Genomic DNA, 20,133 nt, shown 5'->3' with positions numbered 1-20,133 from the left:
GGTGCTGAACTTGCAGACTGAAAGGTCGCAGGTTCGAATCTGGAGTGGTGTGAGCACCCGCTGTTAGCCCCTGCTTCTGCCAGCCTAGCAGTTTGAAAATATGCAAATGTGAGTAGATCAATAGGTACAGTACCGCTCCAGCAGGAAAGTAACAGTGCTCCATGCAGTCATGCCGGACACATCACCTTGGAGGTGTCTACGGACAACGGTGGCTCTTTGACTTAAAAATGGAGATGAGCACCAACCCCCAGAGTCGGACATGACTAACCTTAATGTCAGGGGAAAACATTTACCTTAACCCTAGGTGATTAAAAACACAGGGCTCAAAGGATGTTGAAGAGGTGATAAATAAAGGTACCGCCACCAGTAAGAATTCTGCCGTTCTCCTTCAGCCCTCAAATTTGTAGTAGTCGCAGAAATGTGATACTTCACAGCTAGACTTCTTCTATATGCTGCTTTGCATTTTCATGAGATATTTGTCTGGCCCTTTTATTTGGATGTCTAAACTGCATTTCTGTGTTTAACTGTGATGCTAGTAACACAGACAAAGTTTCACTGTTCTAGTAGAGGTTTCAATATGCATATGACACTCCAGAACATACTCAAAACTTCCTGGCTGTAGTGGAAGATTGGTATTGTAGCCAAAGTGTCTTTTAGGAATATGCCATTACTGATCTTTCCATTGAGGAATCTGATGGGATTTCATGGAATTCCAAGGCTACCCAGAATAAAGAGCAATAAATTAACCTTAGCCTACCAGTTGGAATAAGTTCTCCCAATAGTCCTGAGTCATGAGGCGGAAGAGAGCAAGAAAAGCCCAGCTGAAGGTATCATAGCTTGTATAGCCATAGTTTGGGTTCCGGCCAGCTTTCATGCATTGATAGCCTTCTGGACATTGTCTACAGTAGACAGAAAAAGGAAAAGAGGGAGTCAACATAACATAATGGTCAAAAGAAGCACTTAAGTCCTAAACAGCCCCCACCCCCACTGAACTTTTCTACTAGTGCTGTGCTTTTGTATGGAATTGCTGTTTGTTTTGTGTAGTTTCATTCGTTTGGTCTCATTTTTGTATTTGTTCCCGCTAACAGGAGAGAGCTTCCAAGGCTCCCCCCCTGCACCCCCGGCTCGGTTTTTGGGCTAGACGGGTGAAAATCGCACATGGAGGGCATTTCAACCCCTTTTAGCCCACCAACTTTTAAAACGTTTGGGTCCTCCCCAGAATACTATTGTTGTTGTTGTTGTTGTTGCTATTATTATTAACACCCATTGGCATACATCAGATGTCATGGGAAGGCACTCCCCTTTCAGACTCAGCTTAGGGTCCCAGGATAGCTATCGTTATAAATATTCATATTAATATTACCATTAAGATCCATTGGCACACATTGGATGTAATGGGGAGGCACTCCCCTCTAAGACTCAGCTTAGGGTCCCAGGATAGCTATTGTTATTAATATTCACATTAATATTATCATTAACACCCATTGGCACACATCAGATGTCATGGTGAAGCAGACCTCTATCAGACTCAGCTTAGGGTCCCAGGGTAGCTATTGTTATTAATATTAATATTAATATTTTTTGAATTTTTTTATTGGGTAATTATAAACATTGAAAGAGTGGGAACAATACTGGGTATAGGAAACAGAGTGAAAAGGGAGAGGGGAAATGGTAAGGGAAAAGAGGGAGGAAGAAAAAAGAGAGAGAGAGAGAAACAAAAAACAAAAACAAAAAATAACACACACAAAAATACAGTGACTTCCTTTAATCCTTTGTGGTTAGGGTTCTGTTGTTTCTTTCCTTATATTAATATTATTATTAACACCCATTGGTACACATCAGCTGTAATGGGAAAGCACTGCAGCCCTCTGGCAGTACTTTCATTTTTGTGTTGCCTCTCGTTTCCTATGAAAATGTCTTCATATGTTTGTGTAGACGAACGGTCAAAACAAAATGATTACATGAAGGAAACAAAGGAAATTTTTTTGCGCACATTGCTAGTTTCTACCACCGCTTCCACAAACGTCTGTATGTACGAATCACCTTTATAAAGTTGCTGCCAATTTTAAGAATGGTGATAATACATGTAGTTTTCCACAATAGTTCCAATACGCAATTATTCTCAGTTAATCTGGGTTTTGATCTTAGAGTGATTCATACACTCTATTTCACCCTCCCTGCACAATTACACTCTGTAACACGGTTTTTGTTCCTGGGTTATAAATGCCATGTCCTAATTGGTTCTATCATAAAAACATGGGAAACTTTTGCCATTTATTAAACTACAAAAACTTTGCAGGACATCCTACAGCATATTTTGCTATAGTTTTTCAGCAGGTCTCTACCAATTCAACATAGTTTGTGGCAGCCACAAAAACAAAGTTTCTGGAGTATCTCTACTTTCAAAGTAAGTATCGCACAATTAAACAGAAATTAACACTTTCAAACCAGGAACAGTTTTTTTAAATGTTGTTACACTTTGTTTCCTGATACTAACTCGGAGAGCCCTGAAGGGCCATGGTTCCTCCCCATTATGACCCTCCTTCCCACTCCAAAGAGGTCTGATGACTGGGACAGACCTAACTCACCCAGCGTCAGAGCTGTTCCCACAGAGCAGAGCGTCAAGTGCACCATCAAGGAAATAGAAGTTCTCTTTACAAGTACAAAATAAGAAAACAAAAGAGAAAAATTAGAACTTCAAAATCTGGACTTTAAAACAGTTGTGAATCAACTTTTAAACATGTTTATAAATGAAAATTCATGCAGTTACGATGCACTCCATGTCTGTTCAAAGAAAGATAAAAATCTGGACCGGCAGAAAAAATGGAAATCAAAGATACAGAATGGGGGACGCCTGGCTTGACAGCAGTGTGTGCGAAAAAGACCTTGGAGTCCTTGTGGACAACAAGTTAAACATGAGCCAACAATGTGATGCGGCTGCTAAAAAAGCCAATGGGATTCTGGCCTGCATCAATAGGGGAATAGCGTCTAGATCCAGGGAAGTTATGCTCCCCCTCTATTCTGCCTTGGTCAGACCACACCTGGAATACTGTGTCCAATTTTGGGCACCACAGTTGAAGGGAGATGTTGACAAGCTGGAAAGCGTCCAGAGGAGGGCAACTAAAATGATTAAGGGTCTGGAGAACAAGCCCTATGAGGAGCGGCTTAAAGAGCTGGGCATGTTTAGCCTGCAGAAGAGAAGGCTGAGAGGAGACATGATAGCCATGTACAAATACGTGAAGGGAAGTCAAAGGGAGGAGGGTGCAAGCTTGTTTTCTGCTGCCCTGCAGACTAGGACACGGAACAATGGCTTCAAACTACAGGAAAGGAGATTCCACTTGAACATCAGGAAGAACTTCCTCACTGTGAGAGCTGTTCGACAGTGGAACTCTCTCCCCGGGGCCGTGGTGGAGGCTCCTTCTTTGGAGGCTTTTAAGCAGAGGCTGGATGGCCATCTGTCGGGGGTGCTTTGAATGCGATTTCCTGCTTCTTAGCAGGGGGTTGGACTGGATGGCCCATGTGGTCTCTTCCAACTCTACTATTCTATGATTCTATGATTCTATGATAATCAGAAGCTGGATGATACAATGAGTACTGGCTGGGATCCCATTTTCTAGTCAGATCTAGGATTGTAGCATTAATGCAGTTTGACCCACTTACAATGCTATGAAATTATGGGAGTTGTAATTTTAGAAAGTCTTTAGCCTTCTTTGGTGCCTCACCAAACTACAGATCCCAGGATTCCATAACATTGAGTCATGCAGTTAAAATGATATCAAATCACATTACTTCTACAGTGTAGATTCACCCCTAAATTAAAATCTCTCCTGATCCACAGATATCATTAGGTAGTCTAGGGCCCTTCCACATAGTCATATAATCCAGAATATCAAGGCAGAAAATCCCACAATATCTGCTTTGAACTGGGTTATCTGAGTCCACATTACCATATATTCCAAAGCAGAAAATGTGGGATTTTATTCATCTGTGTGAAAGGGGCCTAAGATAAATTAGCATCTCTTATTAGTCTCTAAGGATTGCTTGTATGCATGTATGTGTATGTGTGTTATAACAGGATTGTATTGGCTATATTTTGTAATGTAAGCTCACTGGAGGAAGCATATAACTTTAAAAGAGCTGGTTAGAATACAAACATTGATGACATTCAGAATGTATAACTATAAGTATTAACTGAAGTCTAGAGTACGCAGTGGAAAACTGGGGGGTGTGTATGTTTGAAAATAAGAAAGGAAGAAAAAGTATAAGGCCTATAAAAGAGGAGGAAGAGCTTTAAGAGGACATTCTTGGTGCCCTACCTTCATTGTGGATATATTCATCCCAGTCAAAGGTGAAATTGCTAGTAAGAGTGTCATTGTCATATAGGGTAGAGTTGCCAAAGTTGTCATATAGAGTAGAGTTGCTTTCTAGCCCAAAGAAATCTTCTTCTAGGGTGTCGTTAGTAAATGGTGGCCACCGGACACATTTCTGTCGCAGGTTCCCCATGAAAAGTTGCAAGCCAATGAGAGCAAAGACAGCCAAGCAGAAGACTGTGAGAATCATGACATCGGAGAGCTTCTTCACAGACTGGATCAAGGCACCCACAATTGTTTTTAGACCTGATTGAAATTAGAGAGAGAAATAGTCACTGCCATTTCTTATGAGCAACAAAATGGACCTACTGGCAATTGATGGTTGTGTTTTTTAGAACATGGAAATCAAAACATAAAAAGTATATAATATCAAAAATATATTAAATTATAATATAAATAAAGGGAAAGAAAATATATCCCTTAAATGAAGGAATACACATAGTATAGCATACTATTAAAAACTCTTTACACTGTATCTACACTGCCCTATAGCCCAGGATCTGATCCCAGATTATCTGCTTTGAACTGGATTATATGAATCTACACTGCTGCTAAACAGACACATAAATAGGTCCTAGAACAAATCAAGCCTGATCTCTCCCTAGAAGCCAAAATGACTAAACTAGATCTTTGTTGTACTTTGGCCATTATCATAAGAAGATATAACTTACTAAAAAGACAGAAGTGCTTGATAAAGTTTAATACAATAGGAAAAGAAAAAGACCATGTTTCAAATGGGTAGAGTCACTCAAGGAAGCCATAGCCCCGAGTCTTCAAGACTCAAGCACGACTGTTGATGATAGAGTGACTTGAAGGTCATTTATTCATAGGATCACCATAAACCAATGTCAATTTGATAGCAGGAACACTGGAAACCACAGTCAATGCACATGGCTGATATCCTGTTGTGAAACTACAAAGTAAAATAATCATCTGTAAACTTAGCTACTATGGTAGTCAATGCTACCCTGTTAACCCATATGGTACTTTGGAAACTTTTACGTGCTCCCACATGCATAACTCCACTTATACATCTGTCAGCAGGGGTATGGCCATTGCCAATTGTCCACAACTTTCACTCCACGTGAAACTTTCACTACATCTGTGCATGTCACTAACAGGATGCCAGTCAATGTCTCTACTCCTCATACACACCTACCCTTTTTTCTATAACTCACCTGGAATGACGGTAATGGTTTTAAGTGCTCTGAGAACACGGAACGTCCGCAGAGCAGACACATTGCCCAAATCTACGAACTCCGTAAGATAACTACGAAAGAGATGGCAAGAAAACAGTTACTTAAAAGATCATTCACATAAGCAGAAAGAGCAACTATTAACTGGTTAAAGAGTTATCACTCGGAGAACCAGGATTTGGAATACAACTCTGAGATCACAGCTAATGGTCTCAAACTTTTGTGTTTGAACAAGAATAATGAAGAAAGAAGAAGTGGCTTTCAATTTTGACAGCAAAGGTTCAAGGAGAGAATGAAGGGACCCTGTTGCTACTTACAACTTATTTAAATAGGACAGGAATGGGCAACTGTGACAAATACAGTAGCCACTTTGGGCTATGGTCTATATCAGGCATGGGAAAACTTCGGACCTCCAGGTGTTTTGGATTTCAACTTCCACAATTCCTAACAGCCAGTAGGCTGTTAGGAATTGTGGGAGTTGAAGTCCAAAACACCTAGAGGGCTGAAGTTTTCCTATACCTGGTCTATATCAACTAAAAACTGGAAGCAGATTAATATCTGTAGTAGTTACCAAATGCACACTGCCAATGCATGCTATAGTACACACTAAATGAGATACAGTGCATTAAAATGGTCCCAGGAAAATCCAGAACAAGTCCTATAATGTGTTGTAGCAGATCCCAATATATTCAAGGTCCAGGGCAAAGTCAGTCCGCAAAATGCAGAGTGCATTATAGGCTCCTGTGCCTGCCAAAGTGTGTTATAGAATCCAGAATGGGAGCTAAAAAGTACCCCAAGGGCATAGCTGAGCAACAGAGAGCAAATTGATCCCCTGCGAGGTGTAATTGATTATCTCTTTTCATAACTGTCACCTTCCCTTTTTTCTACCCCCTATGCCTCTGGAGCACTGGTACATATCTTTCCAGAAATGAAAAAAAGTAATCACCTTCCTGACTTAAAGTAGTTCCAAGCTGGTCAGTTTCTAATCCATGCAGCAAGACTAGTTCCAACCTGCATTACAGTGCCCTTTCTTTGGGTACCAAGGTTTAACTCATTATTGTTTGGTTGGGAAAATATATCAGATTAGACATGTGGGAACCCTAATAATTTCTGTTTAGAGGCATAAAGGTTGAACTTGGTTTGGAGCCAGCCTGGGTAAAGGGATCTGTCATAGTCACCTATCCCTTCTTCTTTGTTGTCATCTCCCATCCCACATTATTTTCAGAATGGAAACACTGAAATTTCCCCAGTCCCGATGTACCCAGTGACACATGATCTTGGAATCACTTGTTTTTACTGCCAACATCCTTTAGTTATCTACAAATCGCTTCCCACAATGCTACTGTGAAACGTAACGTACGCCATAACGATGACACTGAAATCCAACCAGTTCCATGGATCTCGCAGGAATGTAAAGCTGTCAACGCAGAAACCCCGGGCCAATATCTTGATCGTAGATTCAAAGGTATAAATGCCAGTAAAGGTATATCTGTGAACAGCAAAGAATGAGAGGGCTACGGAAACAGAGTTGATTGCAGAACTACAAAAGATGTATTATTGGTTCCAGAAACAAAACAAAACAAAACCACACACTACACTTTTATACAGCTTGATTTTCTGAAATCTCTTAAGTCATTTGTCCTTGCATGCAACGGTCGACTGTGCAAGCAGAGTTGCACTTCAGATTCACAATATCAATAAGAAACCTCTATTTCACTGTGAGATAAATCTGTATTTTTTTAAAAAGTAAGGGGATTAATAAACAGATTTTTGTGAAATCCTCTTCTGAAACAAAAGAAGGTGAGGAAAAATAAGAACTGGCTCTATTGGTGTAATTTCTTCTCACTGTCAAGAAGCCCAATGCCAAAGGCAGTGTAGCCCAATTCCTTCCTTTCCTAGCTGTTTGTTGAATTTCCCAAGACCTCCATTGCTTTCTGAGAAGATGACTTAACATAACTGATGACAGAGCCATTCCTCTCTTCCTGAATAATTGACTGCTGAGTATGCTTGCAAATATGTGGATGACCTGCCAGAAGATATACGACAGTTAAATCAGCTGTCAGAATTTAAGATCTGAAGACCTATCTCTTCCAGTCCATTTTAACTATGAAGTTTAAATCCATGCTCTATGTCTATTGTATTTTGTTCCTTGTATTTTAATATGTGCATTTTATATATTTTTGTTGGAAATGGCAATCTTCTTCAAGCTTCCACTAGTAATTTGTTTTGTATATGATTCTGTTTGCTTACTATATTGTATATGTATGTTTTGGTATGCAGCTTTCCCTTTACTCTATGTTTCTTGAGGTTGTGGGAGGGGCTGCAGACCACATGATCAGATCTGGACTGCTCAGAGCTCAGACTCCATTTTAGAACACACAGAGACACTATGGGACTTTGTACTGTTAAGAGCAAACTCATGATGCTGTTGATTGTAAGAAAGATGCCCTGTGTTATCTGCACAGAGAAACTACTTCAAATCTATCTGTAACTGGATTGACAAGTTATGTACCTGTATGCTGAATACATGAAGGTTATGAGTAAACCAGATATATTATTTTTTAACAAAGTCTGCTTTATTTTGTCTCTTCAAAGCATAATATAAAAACAAGGTATTTTATAGGAGAGTAGGTTTTTTTGGGCACTGAAGAGAACACTTCTGAAACTCTGCTGTTTTTGTGCATTGACATAATCTCTGTTCCTAACAGATCTAACACAACCAGCACATCAATCTAACAACTGGAAACCAAATTGCCTTGCATAAGTACATGTGGTTATATACCACTGAAGAGAAGATTTTACTCAAACGAGTTTTTTTTTGCTCTTCTCTGGAAGAACATACTTTTACAAAAGGTTATGATTTTCAAATACAGTAGAGTCTCACTTATCCAACACTCGCTTATCCAACGTTTTGGATTATCCAATGCATTTTTGTAGTCAATGTTTTCAATACATCATGATATTTTGGTGCTAAATTCGTAAATACAGTAATTACTACATAGCATTACTGCGTATTGAACTACTTTTTCTGTCAAATTGGTTGTATAACATGATGTTTTGGTGCTTAATTTGTAAAATCATAACCTAATTTGATGTTTAATAGGCTTTTCCTTAATGCCTCCTTATTATCCAACATATTTGCTTATCCAACATTCTGCTGGCCCATTTATGTTGGATAAGTGAGACTCTACTGTAGTTGCGAATGCCATTTTCTCCAAAAGGTTATGGAGATTCTGGTTTTTCAAAAGATTATTATCTCTAAAAAGTCATGCTTTTCCAAAAAAATTTATGATGATGATGTCTTTTAACTATGTTATATCTTGCCTCAAGGTGTAAGGAAATGTGATAAATAATAATAATAATAATAATAATAATAATAATAATAATAATAATAATGGCAGTGGCAAATGAAAATGCTTTTTCATCTTCATTTTATGCCATCTAGGTAACCATGATATTGTTGTACTGTGAATCTGTTCCCACAGCAACAGCTTCATATTCTGGTAAAGTTAAAGTAATTACAGCTATTGCAGGCTTTCATATTACACAGGATTCTTCACTTGACCATTCATTTACCCCCTTTTAATTAAAATTACCTGCCCTAACTCCTTCCATTCCCTTACTCTGCCCACCCTTAGCTTTAATAACTGCAACGATGAGAAAAGCAGAAGAAAAAAGCGAAAGGGAGAAGGGTGAAAGATGGAGAAGGGTGAAAGGGGGAGAAGGGTGAAAGCACTTACTCCACATTCTTTGCCCATGATGGCGGGTTACTCATGGCCATGAAGACACAGTTGGTTAAGATGGTTATCATGATAAACATGCTGAATAATTTGAAATTAAAGTCAAGGAAACACATCAAGACCCTGTTGTCAAAATTCCCAAGACAAATTCACTTGACAAATCAAGTTGGGTAAGACCAAAGGACCATACAATTCAGCTAGCTAGTTGGGGACTTAAAGGCACATACAGTAGAGCCCTGCTTACCCGAGTTCTGTTTATCTGACACTCCGTATTATCTGATGCGCTGCCAGGGGCTTGGCGGTGTGTTGTATTCTCCCCACACCTCGCTTGCTCGCCTTTGAGGCCTGGGCCTTTTGAGAAGCATCGAGTGTGCTAAGCTAAGAAGTGGCACCCCCCCCCCCCCACGCTCTACTGTATGTGCCTTTAAGTCTCCAACTCATTTTCATTGAGGGTCTCATCAAAGGGTTTTCTTAGGGAAGGAATACCCAGATGTTATTTTGCCAGATCTGTCATCTGAAATATAGCCTATAGCACCTGATATTCCTTAGCAGTCTACTATCCATGTACTAATCAGTAGGCTTGTGCATTTCAGGTGAATCACTATCCGTTTCTGCTTGCTGGATACCAGAAGCCCCCCATATCCATTTTCCAGCATCTCCTGAAAACAGACACTCTACATTTTTGTTCAGCATCTGAAAAAAAACTGTTGTTTTCAGCCCATTGGAAGCAATGGAGAGCTTAATGAGTCTCCCCTCTTCAAGGGAGCCTTTCCTTTCCTCTCTTCAAGGAAGCCTGGGTGTCAGCAACAGAGTTTAGAAAGTACCCTATCCAGCTCATTATGGGGTGAGGGGGGGACTTCCCACAGATTCCCCTTCCATATCCTTCATTAAGACCTGGACTTTAAAAAGGATCAGAGTTGCCACTCTTAAGTTTCTGGATCCCTTCCCTTCAGTTTGTAGAGGAGGAGACTGGGTTTACTGCTTCTTAAAGCTGTTAGATGAGAGGCAGGTGTGTATGCTTTATTTTCTCTCATCACCAGCAGTTTTCCAAGACATTTTAAGGAGGCCCAGGGAAGGAAGAGTGATGACCTGCATCTCAGTCAAGCTATCCTCCTTGGACTACCTTTAAAATTCCCTCACTTGCCTGCAAGGCTGCAATCTCCTTTCTGCTTGGGGTTTTTCTTTCTTTAAGCTGTTTCTACTTTCTACTCTAGAGGAGAGATGGGATTCTCTTTTTGTTTATTGGGATTACTATTATTAATAATTATCTTTTAGAAATATTTCCTCAAGGAGAGGAAGGAAAGGAGAAAAAGAAGCTAAAAGCGTGAAAGTCCCCAAACACGCTCAGTCCGTCCCACTAAATAAAATGAATCAGGAAAATAAAGGAAAATCAAAAAGATTCAACTGTGATGCCGAATAGGGGTGGAGGAGCCAAGGTCGGCTCCTGCTTGCTTTCGTGTGGGTGGGTTTTACCATTACAAGCTCCCAAAGTACTGAAGGTACCGGAGGAAATGGAGGAAATGGAGAAAATGAAATCTGTGCACAACCCTACTAACCAGGACTGACCTTGCTTAGCTTCCAAGATCAGACAGGATTTGGTGCCTTTGGAGTACTTAGGCCTATGAAAACTTGTGTCTGTTGTCTAGCATAGAACACTTGACCTGGACTGCTGTTGTGTTTATGTGGGTCTCTTCTTTTATGTTGTAATCTCAATCAAAAATAGCTTCCAAGATCAGAAAGAATCTGATGCCTTCAGGGTATTTAGGTATAACAATAATGTTAGGTATGCATTTTGTATTATTTTAATATTTTCTGCTAACTGTAAAACACTAATACTAATGGCATGTGATATTTGCAGAAGGAAACGGAGATGGAAGGAGAACAAATGTATGCATGAGTATATGTACCGTGTTTCCCCGAAAATAAGACAGTATCTTATATTATTTTTTACTCCCAAAGATGCTCTAGGTCTTATTTTCAGGGGATGTCTTATTTTTCCATAAAGAATTCACATTTATTGTTGAACAAAAAAAAATGAACATTTATTCAGTAGCTGTCATCACAAACCAACATAACCAAACCAGACAAACTGTGACTTCTGTCAAGAATTTCTTGTTACTACCATTATTTCCATATACAACTGGTATGTACATTTACCAATCCTGCATGCTATGGTGTTTTGTTTGGTGGGCACCGGGCATGCTTCCAAACAAAAACTTTGCTAGGTCTTACTTTCAGGGGAGGCCTTATATTTAGCAATTCAGCAAAACCTCTACTAGGTCTTATTTTTTGGGGATGTCTTATTTTAGGGGAAACAGGGTAGTATTTACCATATATACTCGAGTATAAGCCGAGGCATCTAATTTTACCACAAAAAAACATTGACTCCAGTATAAGCCGAGAGTGGTAGATTTCAGAAATAAAAATAGATACCAATAAAATTACATTAATTGAGGCATCAGTAGGTTAAATGTTTTTGAATATTTACATAAAGCTCAAATTTAAGATAAGACTATCCAACTCTGATCAAATCATTATTCTCATCTTCTTCAATATAAATGTACTTATGTATCCTTTTAATAATAATAGAGTAAAATAATACATGTAATAATAAATAGAGTAAAATAATAAATGCAATAATAATAAGATCAGAGTGAAATAATAAATGTAATAATACCAATAATAATAGAGGAAAATAATAAATGTACCATATATTCTCGAGTATAAGCTGACCCAAAATATAGTCCAACCAGGACCCTCACCCGAGTATAAGCCGAGGGGGGCTTTTTCAGTCTTAAAAAGAGGGCTGAAAAACTAGGCTTATACTCGAGTATATACAATAGTCAACTTGAGGTAGAGGAAAACTCCTTGCTCCTTTGCCAGATGACTCAATCTAATTTAGAATTACAAGTAAATCATAGAACCATAGAATCACAGAGTTGGAAGAAACCTCATGGGTCATCCAGTTCAACCCCCTGCCAAGAAGCAGGAAAATCGCATTCAAAGCACCCCTGACAGATGACCATTCAGCCTCTGCTTAATGTTACTCTTAATATTTGTCAGTGTGAAACACCTTGGTTTCTCTACATCTCGGTTCTGAGAAGAGGAAGAGCTTCAACAGTCCCTTTCGGATTTTAAAGTACTGTATTAGGGATTTTTATTTAGCCGAAGACAGTAGCCGAAGAGAAGTAGCCGAAGACAGATAAGAACAGAGCAATTATAATAAGGAAGGAAGTAATAGTTCACAATAGTAAAACAGTTAGACTCTCTGGGTCATGTAAACCCAACCTGTATATTTGCAAAACATTGAACTACCTTCCCTTATTTTGTCTTGCAGAACCCACAGCACAAAATCCTCACAGTTCTGTCTGTAGGTCCTAACACAACACATCCACTCAAGCAGTGTGAAGGATATGAATGTATAAGCACTTGGATGGCACCCCTCCGGACAATGTTGAAAGGATCCAACATATAGAGAGCAGGGGTGGTACTGAACCGGAAAATTGTCTTTCCTTTGCTGAGAAGGATGTACGTCTGAGGGGAAAAAAGAAAGAAGGAACAAAACCGCTTGTTAAAATGGACCGTGGCAAATTGTCTTTGAAACGAACAATCCTTTACGCTGCGAAATTGATTTGAAACGAGCTTATGTTCTTATGCCTTCCTCTGAATATAGTCGGAGTGATCCGCTTTCTATATTAGGCAAAAGGCAACCAGAGGCTTAATGGGCCATTGCTTTGACTTGGGAAAAGATAGCTTCAGGGTCAGGGCTGATATATACAAAATGATGTTTGGGGCAAACCAGAAAATGGGGTGTTTTTCCCCCCAAATTCAGTTTCCCAGAAAACTGCTGCCTTATAATTGTGGGAAGGCAAAATGGATGACACCAATGGTATTTTAGTTTAACACTCTGATTGCTAATAACTAATACAGTAGAGTCTCACTTATCCAACATAAACGGGCCGGCAGAATGTTGGATAAGCGAATATGTTGGATAATAAGGAGGGATTAAGGAAAAGCCTATTAAACATCAAATTAGGTTATGATTTTACAAATTAAGCACCAAAACATCATGTTTTACAACAAATAGAAAATGCAGTCCAATACATGGTAATGTTATGTAGGAATTACTCCCTTCCTGTGAGCTGGTGCCTTTCTCCAGAAAGTCACAAGACCAAAAGTTAGCTTGAAATCAACAAGTGAGGTCACAGGTATCACTTATGCCAAGTGGGTGTAGAAGGTGAGGAAGACCCTCAGCCATTGGTCAATTTTAGATAAGCAAAAGGTATAAATTCTTTGTTTGCTGCGACATGCCTTTGCGGCAGCCATTTGCAAGTACAAACCTTTTGGGGTGTACGGCTGTCCCGCCTTCTCACAGCTGTGGTGAAAATAAACTTTGCTTTTTGCATCTCTCACAAGACTGAGTTTTTCTGCCTGATTTCCCTCCTGAGCCAAGACCCTTTGAAGGTAATTGCCTTAAAACGGAACATAATGATTTGCAATGCTATAAGACTAAACACCTCGATTATATGACCATACCCCCACATGGGATAAAGTCCATAGACTTTTGCACTGTAGGTTGTATAGTACTTGATAAGCTCCCTCCCATTAATACACATACACCATCACCATCACCATCATCACCATCATCTTAACTTGTGTTTTGTTCTCTTGGTTTCATTGGATTCATGTCATCAGTGTTCATAGAATCATAGAGATGGAGAAGACCACAAGAGCCATCCATATCTCTTTACCATACTGGCATCATAATTCGTGGTGCAGTTTTTGTCCCTTACCTCTTCCAACCTGGCACTTCCTACTTACTTTCTTATCACTGTAGAATGGGTCCAGCTCTTCCAGGGCCACCCCAAGAAGTTCTGGAGGAGGGTCTCCATAAATGAGGGGGAGACTTTTCCCTTGCTCCAAATCACTGCGGGGTTTGCGCTCTACTACTTCCTCAAGAGTCTCCTCTGGCGGCTTCAACTTCTTGGCTTCCTCCTCAGCAAACCGCTTCTCTATTTCGACAATGGACTCGCGAGTCAATCGGCGCAGACTGTCGGGACCAGGGGGTATTGGCGGGGGTGCCATCTTGGCATTCTGTTCCTGGACCCTTTCTGCCAAGTGTCACGGGATAATGGGAAAGCTGTAAAGACAAGGAAGACAGAAGGTTTCACTTTGGAAGACATACCCTTGTTTTCCCCTGTGAAAATATTCATGGGAGAAGCTTGTGTATTGATGGGGGACCTCCAAAATGCATACCGCATGTCACCTGTAATTGTTTGGGAGGAAATGCATTAAACATACAACAAAATGAAGAAGCACTTTATAACACTTCGGATCAAAGAATTGGATGTGCCATTTTTAGTGTTCTCTTATATATTTGTTTTTAGTAGATAATTAGAAAATGTATCAGAATATTTCTAATCCACTCTTCTCTAATAGCTATCTATTTACAGGGGAGGGAGCCCAAGATTTGAGTCACACACAGACCTCAGAGAGGTTAGGATGGAGGGAAAATAATGCCTTTTTATATAAGGGATACTATTTTATTATGCCGTTATATATAATGCAGCCTGAGCATCCATGGATTTGGGTATCTACAGAGAGTCCTGAAACCCAAGGATCACTGCATATGTGTTTGTTTCACTAGTGGGGCATCTCAGAAAATTCTACATCTGGTGTCTGAATGGACACGATCCAGTCTATTATCACTGGCTTTTAGCACCTCATTCGTCTGCACTTTTGTAACAATTCTGCCAATAGCTTCCAGCCATACAAATTTGTCACCCCATCATTTCAGTAGCTACTATTGGTGAAAAAATAAAATATGGCTAGAGTCTGCAATTGCTTACTATAGTTGGAAGAGACCACATGGGCCAACAAGTCTGCTCCCTCTTCCTTATCACACCATTTCACATATTTATACATGGCTATCATGTTTCCTCTCAACCTTCTCTTCTGCAGGCTAAACATGTCCCTTTAAGTCGCTTCTCACAGAGATTCATGGTCTCCAGACCTTTGATCATTTTAGTTGCCCTCCTCTGGACACCTTCCAGCTTGTCAATATCTCTTTTGAACTGTGGTGAGGTCTAACCAAAGCTTCCCTCGATGTAGACACTATACTCCTTCTGATGCAGCCCAAAATCCCACTGGCTTTTTTTAGTCGCTGCATTACACTGTTGGTTCATATTCAACTTGTTGTCCATGAAGACTTCAAGATCTTTTCCACATGGATTGTTGTTGAGCCAGGCATCACCCATTCTGTATCTTTGCATTTTATTTTTTCTGCCCAAATGTAGTATCTTACATTTGTCCTTGTTGAAATGCATTTTGTTAGTTTTGGCTCAGGTCTCCAATCTGTTGAGTTTATTTTAAATTGTGATCTTGTCCTCTGAAGTATTAGCTATCCCTCCTAATTTGGTGTCATCTGCAGAATTGATAAGCACACCCTCTAAACCTTCATCCAAGCCATTAATAAAAACATTGAACAGTACTGGGCCCAGGACCAAACCCTGCGGCTCCCCACTAGTCACTTCTTTCCAGGATGAAGAAGAACCATTGGTGAGCACCTCTTGGGTTTGGTTACTTAAACAATTGCAAATCCACCAAATAGTAGCATTGCCTGGCCCACATCTGACTAGTTTGTTTGCAAGAAGGTCATGGGGTATTTTGTCGAAGGCCTTAATGAAATAAAGATATGCAACATCCACAGCATTCCCTGCATCTACCAAACTTGTGACTATCAAAAAAGAGATAAGATTAGTCTGGCATGACTTGCTTTTGAGAAATCCATGTTGAGTTTTAGTAATCACAGCATTCCTTTCTAAGTGTTTGGAGACTATTGCAATAATTGCAAGATAGAAGCAAGAATGTCTTTTTAACCATTTTTAACCATTGCAGAAAGATTGCTGTCATCTCCTATTTGCTATGGTAAGTTCCATCTCTGAAAAAGGAGGTGAAGATGGCCCTGCAAAAGTGGAGGCAAGCATTTTCGATTCAAGCTTAGCCCAAAGAAAAGTTATGGTTCTTTGAATGCTGACACTAACAAACAAAAATCGGGGTGAGTGTAAAGAAACATACAGATGTGTCCTGCCTGAATCTTGTGGAAAATAACACCAGTTTTCAAGTCTTTACCCTGATATTCCTTCTTTGCTTAGCTTTCTTGAAAATAAACCCTGAAATGTCTAGGGTGAGTCCACACTAAATGCCTTTTATGTAGCTGTAACATTTGTACAAGAACCTCCGGTGGCTCAGTGTTTTAAAGCGCTGAGCTGCTGAACTTGCAGACCGAAAGATCCCAGGTTCAAATCCAGGGAGCGGAGTGAGCGCCCGCTGTTAGCTCCAGCTTCTGCCAACCTAACAGTTTGAAAACATGCAATTGTGAGTAGATCAATAGGTACTGCTCCGGCGGGAAGGTAACGGCATTCCATGAAGTCATGCCGGCCACATGACCTTGGAGATGTCTACGGACAACGCCGGCTCTTCGGCTTAGAAATGGAGATGAGCACCAACCCCCAGAGTCGGACACGACTGGACTTTACCTTTTACTAACATTTGTACAATGAACTAGAACAGTGGTTCTCAACCTTCCTAATGCCGCAACCCCTTAACACAGCTCCTCATGCTGTGGTGACCCCCCCCCCAACAATAAAATTATTTTCATTGCTACTTCATAACTATAATTTTGCTACTGTTACGAATCGTAATGTAAATATCTGATATGTAGGATGTACTTTCATTCACTGGACCACATTTGGCACAAATACCCAATACTGGTGGGGTTGGGGGGATTGATTTTGTCATTTGGGAGTAGTAGTTGCTGGGATTTCTAGTGCACCTACAATCGAAGAGCATTCTGAACCCACCAACGATGGAATTGAACCAAACTTGGCACACAGAATTTCCATGGCCAACAAAAATACTGGAAGGGTTTGGTGGGCATTGACCTTGAGTTCTGGAGTTGTAATACACCTACGTCCAGAAAGTACTGTGGATTCAAACAATGGTGCTCTTGACCAAACATGGTACAAATATGCAATATGCCCAAATTTAAACACTGGTGGAGTTTGGAGAAAATAGACCTTGGGAATTGTAGTTGTTCGGATTTATAGTTCACCTACAATCAAAGAGCCCCTTGAACCCCACCAATGATAGAATTGGGCCAAACATCCCACATAGAACCCCCATGACCAAAAGAAAATAATGGAAGGATTTGGGAGGAATTGACAATGATTTGGGGGAGATGTAGTTCACCTACCTTTGGAGAGCATCGTGAATTAATATGTGTTTTCTGATGATGTTTGGTGACCTCTCTAATACCCCCTCACGACTCCTCCAGGGGTCCCGACCCCCAGGTTGAGAAATGCTGAGCTAGAAGTAATTCCTGTGGGGAGTTTCTGCCCCCTTTAGCATCTCATCACATGTATGAGGTTCCTCAGTCCAATTCACCAGTTGCTGTATGATGTGTGATGGGCAGTGTGGGGCTCCAAGGAGGAAGCATCCTGAGAGTGTCCTAGGATGCTAAAAGCACCTCATGTGATGAGATGGTTATTATACTTGCACAAATATATTTGTAAAAACTGGGTTGATATTGACTGTTGGGGACTGCATGGGAATCAAAACTGTTCAAAACACAGTGAACTAAAAATAAATACAAAACATTGTACTCGTGAAGAACTCCATCTCCATAACCCTGCCTGGTTTCTTTCACAAGCTGGCTCATCTTTGTCTGCAGAAGACCCAGGAAACTAGATACCGTAATGTGTAGGCTTCCCATGCATTTGGGTGTCAGCTTCTACTAGTGTTGTTACAGATTGCTCATTGAATAAAGACTAGGCACAGTAAGGGGTTGTCAACCCCCAAAAACCTTATGATTTGGTAGGTAACTTCAAAATAATTAGTAAAGAGGCTATTGCCACTGGCAGCTGTTTTCTTCCTGCCAACTAAAATACGACATGAACAACCGATATGCAAACACACCTAGCACACAGAATTTTCTCTACAGGAATTCTGACCCATCTTCCTGCCATTTGTAACCAACTGCCCATAGTGCTGCAATTGCCTTTTTTCTTACATCATTTTCAGTTATAGCAGTATGATAGATAGTAGCTGGTGGCTTCCATATTAATAGGGTAATAAAACTGCTCTTTTTTATGCCTAAATGTTAAATTTAAGTACACAAACATATTTTGGAAAGCTCCTTTAAAATTCTGAATAAAATGAGGAGTGGATTTACTCCACTGTCACAGAATCCAGCTCCCACAGATAATGTTTTTTATCATGTCAGAAGCAAATTGGGAATTTACTGCAAGTAGCTTCTGGTGTGAGAGAATCAGCCATCTAAAATCACGCTATCCATAATCATAGTCCAAGCCATTTCATAGTCAGATATTCCCAAATCTGTTATTGAGCTTCACTATTCACCAAAAGCCTGATCCCACAGCCAAGTTTTTACCTTTCTTCTGAAGACTAGGAGGGAGGGGGCTGATCTAATATTGCTGGGTTCCATAGCTGGGGGGCCACCACTGAAAAGGTCCTGTCTCTTGTTCCCACCAATCACGCCTGCAAAGGAGATGGGACTGAGAGCAGGGCCTCCCTGGATGATCCTAATCTCTGAGATGGTTCATAGGCAGAGATATGTTCAGACAGGTAAGCTGGGCAGGAACCGTTTAGTGCTTTATAGGCTAAAGCCAGCACTTTGAATTGTGCTCGGTAGCAGACTGGCAGCCAGTGGCGCTGATGTAACAGGGATGTTGTATGCTCCCTGTACACTGCTCCGGTGAGCTGCTGACCGTTGGACCATTTGGAGCTTCCGAACAGTCTTCAAAGGCAATCTCATGTAGAGCGTGTTGCAGTAATCTATTGGGGATGTAACTAGAGCATGGAACACCATGGCCAAGTCTAACTTCCCAAGGTACAGGCACAGCTGGCGCACAAATTTTAATTGTACAAATGCTCCCCTTGCCACCGCTGAAACTTGGGGTTCCAGGTTCAGCGATGAGTCCAGGAGAACTCCCGTGCTGTCAATTTTTTCACATAGACTTGAGGTTTCATTTGTGCAACACACCTACATACTGCAGGTGACACACAAACGTGTCATGACACACAATTTGGAAAGCTCTGCACTAGAGGATCTTAAAATGTCTATAGAGGTCATATCTTGTTGGACATGAATAAATAACATTGCGGATACTGGCTCTGCGCACACAGCAGTAGTAATGAATTTAAATATTTGTATTACTTGTCACAATAATCCTTCCAACAGCCCTATAAGGTGGCGGACTAATTATTTCCAAATTTGTAGATGCAGGACTGAATTAAAGGAAACATTGGCTTTACTTCAGCCAAGTTGGAAACTTGTGGCTGGGATAAGATTAGAACAGAGACTTCACAGCTCACACGCTGCCAATCATTATATGTCCCAACATTCATGAAAATTCTTCGTAACAAACAAACAAAAAAATACAGTGGTGCTGTTTTTTATCTAACATCTCATAAACAGTTTCAAGCTGGAATTATTTTCAGCCTTGGTGCCCTGTTTTCACCATCAAAATAGCTCTGACCTATCTTACAAGACTATGGAGAGCTCAGTAAAGGCCATAAGGCACTTTGTAGATTAATGCTGTAATGCATATGTTGACTTTAATCTTTTATTAAGTCATCTTTCTGAATTCCCAAGCATGCAAAGAATTTAAAGGGCGGAAACAGAGGACAAAAGTTGTAGTAGGGACAGGGTCTCCACTGCCAGGAGGAGGAGGTGCATAAATATTCTCCCTGCCTTGGGTTTGCCGAACTTGGCCTCTGAGGCAGCAGCTCCCATTGGGGTCATCC

General features: G+C 40.4%; 1 protein-coding gene across 2 annotated transcripts in view; it reads right to left on the bottom strand.

Moving 5' to 3' along the window:
• Window positions 1-20,133, bottom strand: part of scn4a (sodium voltage-gated channel alpha subunit 4) — a 101,398-nt gene that overhangs the window by 56,793 nt on the left and 24,472 nt on the right. For both annotated transcript variants that reach the window (XM_062984366.1, XM_008113208.3), the window contains exons 2-9: window positions 14,128-14,446; window positions 12,722-12,840; window positions 9,307-9,396; window positions 6,927-7,055; window positions 5,549-5,640; window positions 4,317-4,616; window positions 2,589-2,652; window positions 758-899 (exon numbers count right to left, since the gene is read on the bottom strand). In XM_062984366.1, the coding sequence (XP_062840436.1) occupies window positions 758-899; window positions 2,589-2,652; window positions 4,317-4,616; window positions 5,549-5,640; window positions 6,927-7,055; window positions 9,307-9,396; window positions 12,722-12,840; window positions 14,128-14,391 (1,200 nt within the window). In that variant the 5' untranslated portion in view covers window positions 14,392-14,446. The remainder of the gene's footprint in view (window positions 1-757; window positions 900-2,588; window positions 2,653-4,316; window positions 4,617-5,548; window positions 5,641-6,926; window positions 7,056-9,306; window positions 9,397-12,721; window positions 12,841-14,127; window positions 14,447-20,133) is intronic.

The sequence above is a fragment of the Anolis carolinensis genome, chromosome 6 (genome assembly GCF_035594765.1).
Source record: "Anolis carolinensis isolate JA03-04 chromosome 6, rAnoCar3.1.pri, whole genome shotgun sequence".
Taxonomy (NCBI): domain Eukaryota; kingdom Metazoa; phylum Chordata; class Lepidosauria; order Squamata; family Dactyloidae; genus Anolis; species Anolis carolinensis.
Note: the sequence above shows the minus strand (reverse complement) of the source record. Positions and strands in the feature narration are given on the sequence as shown.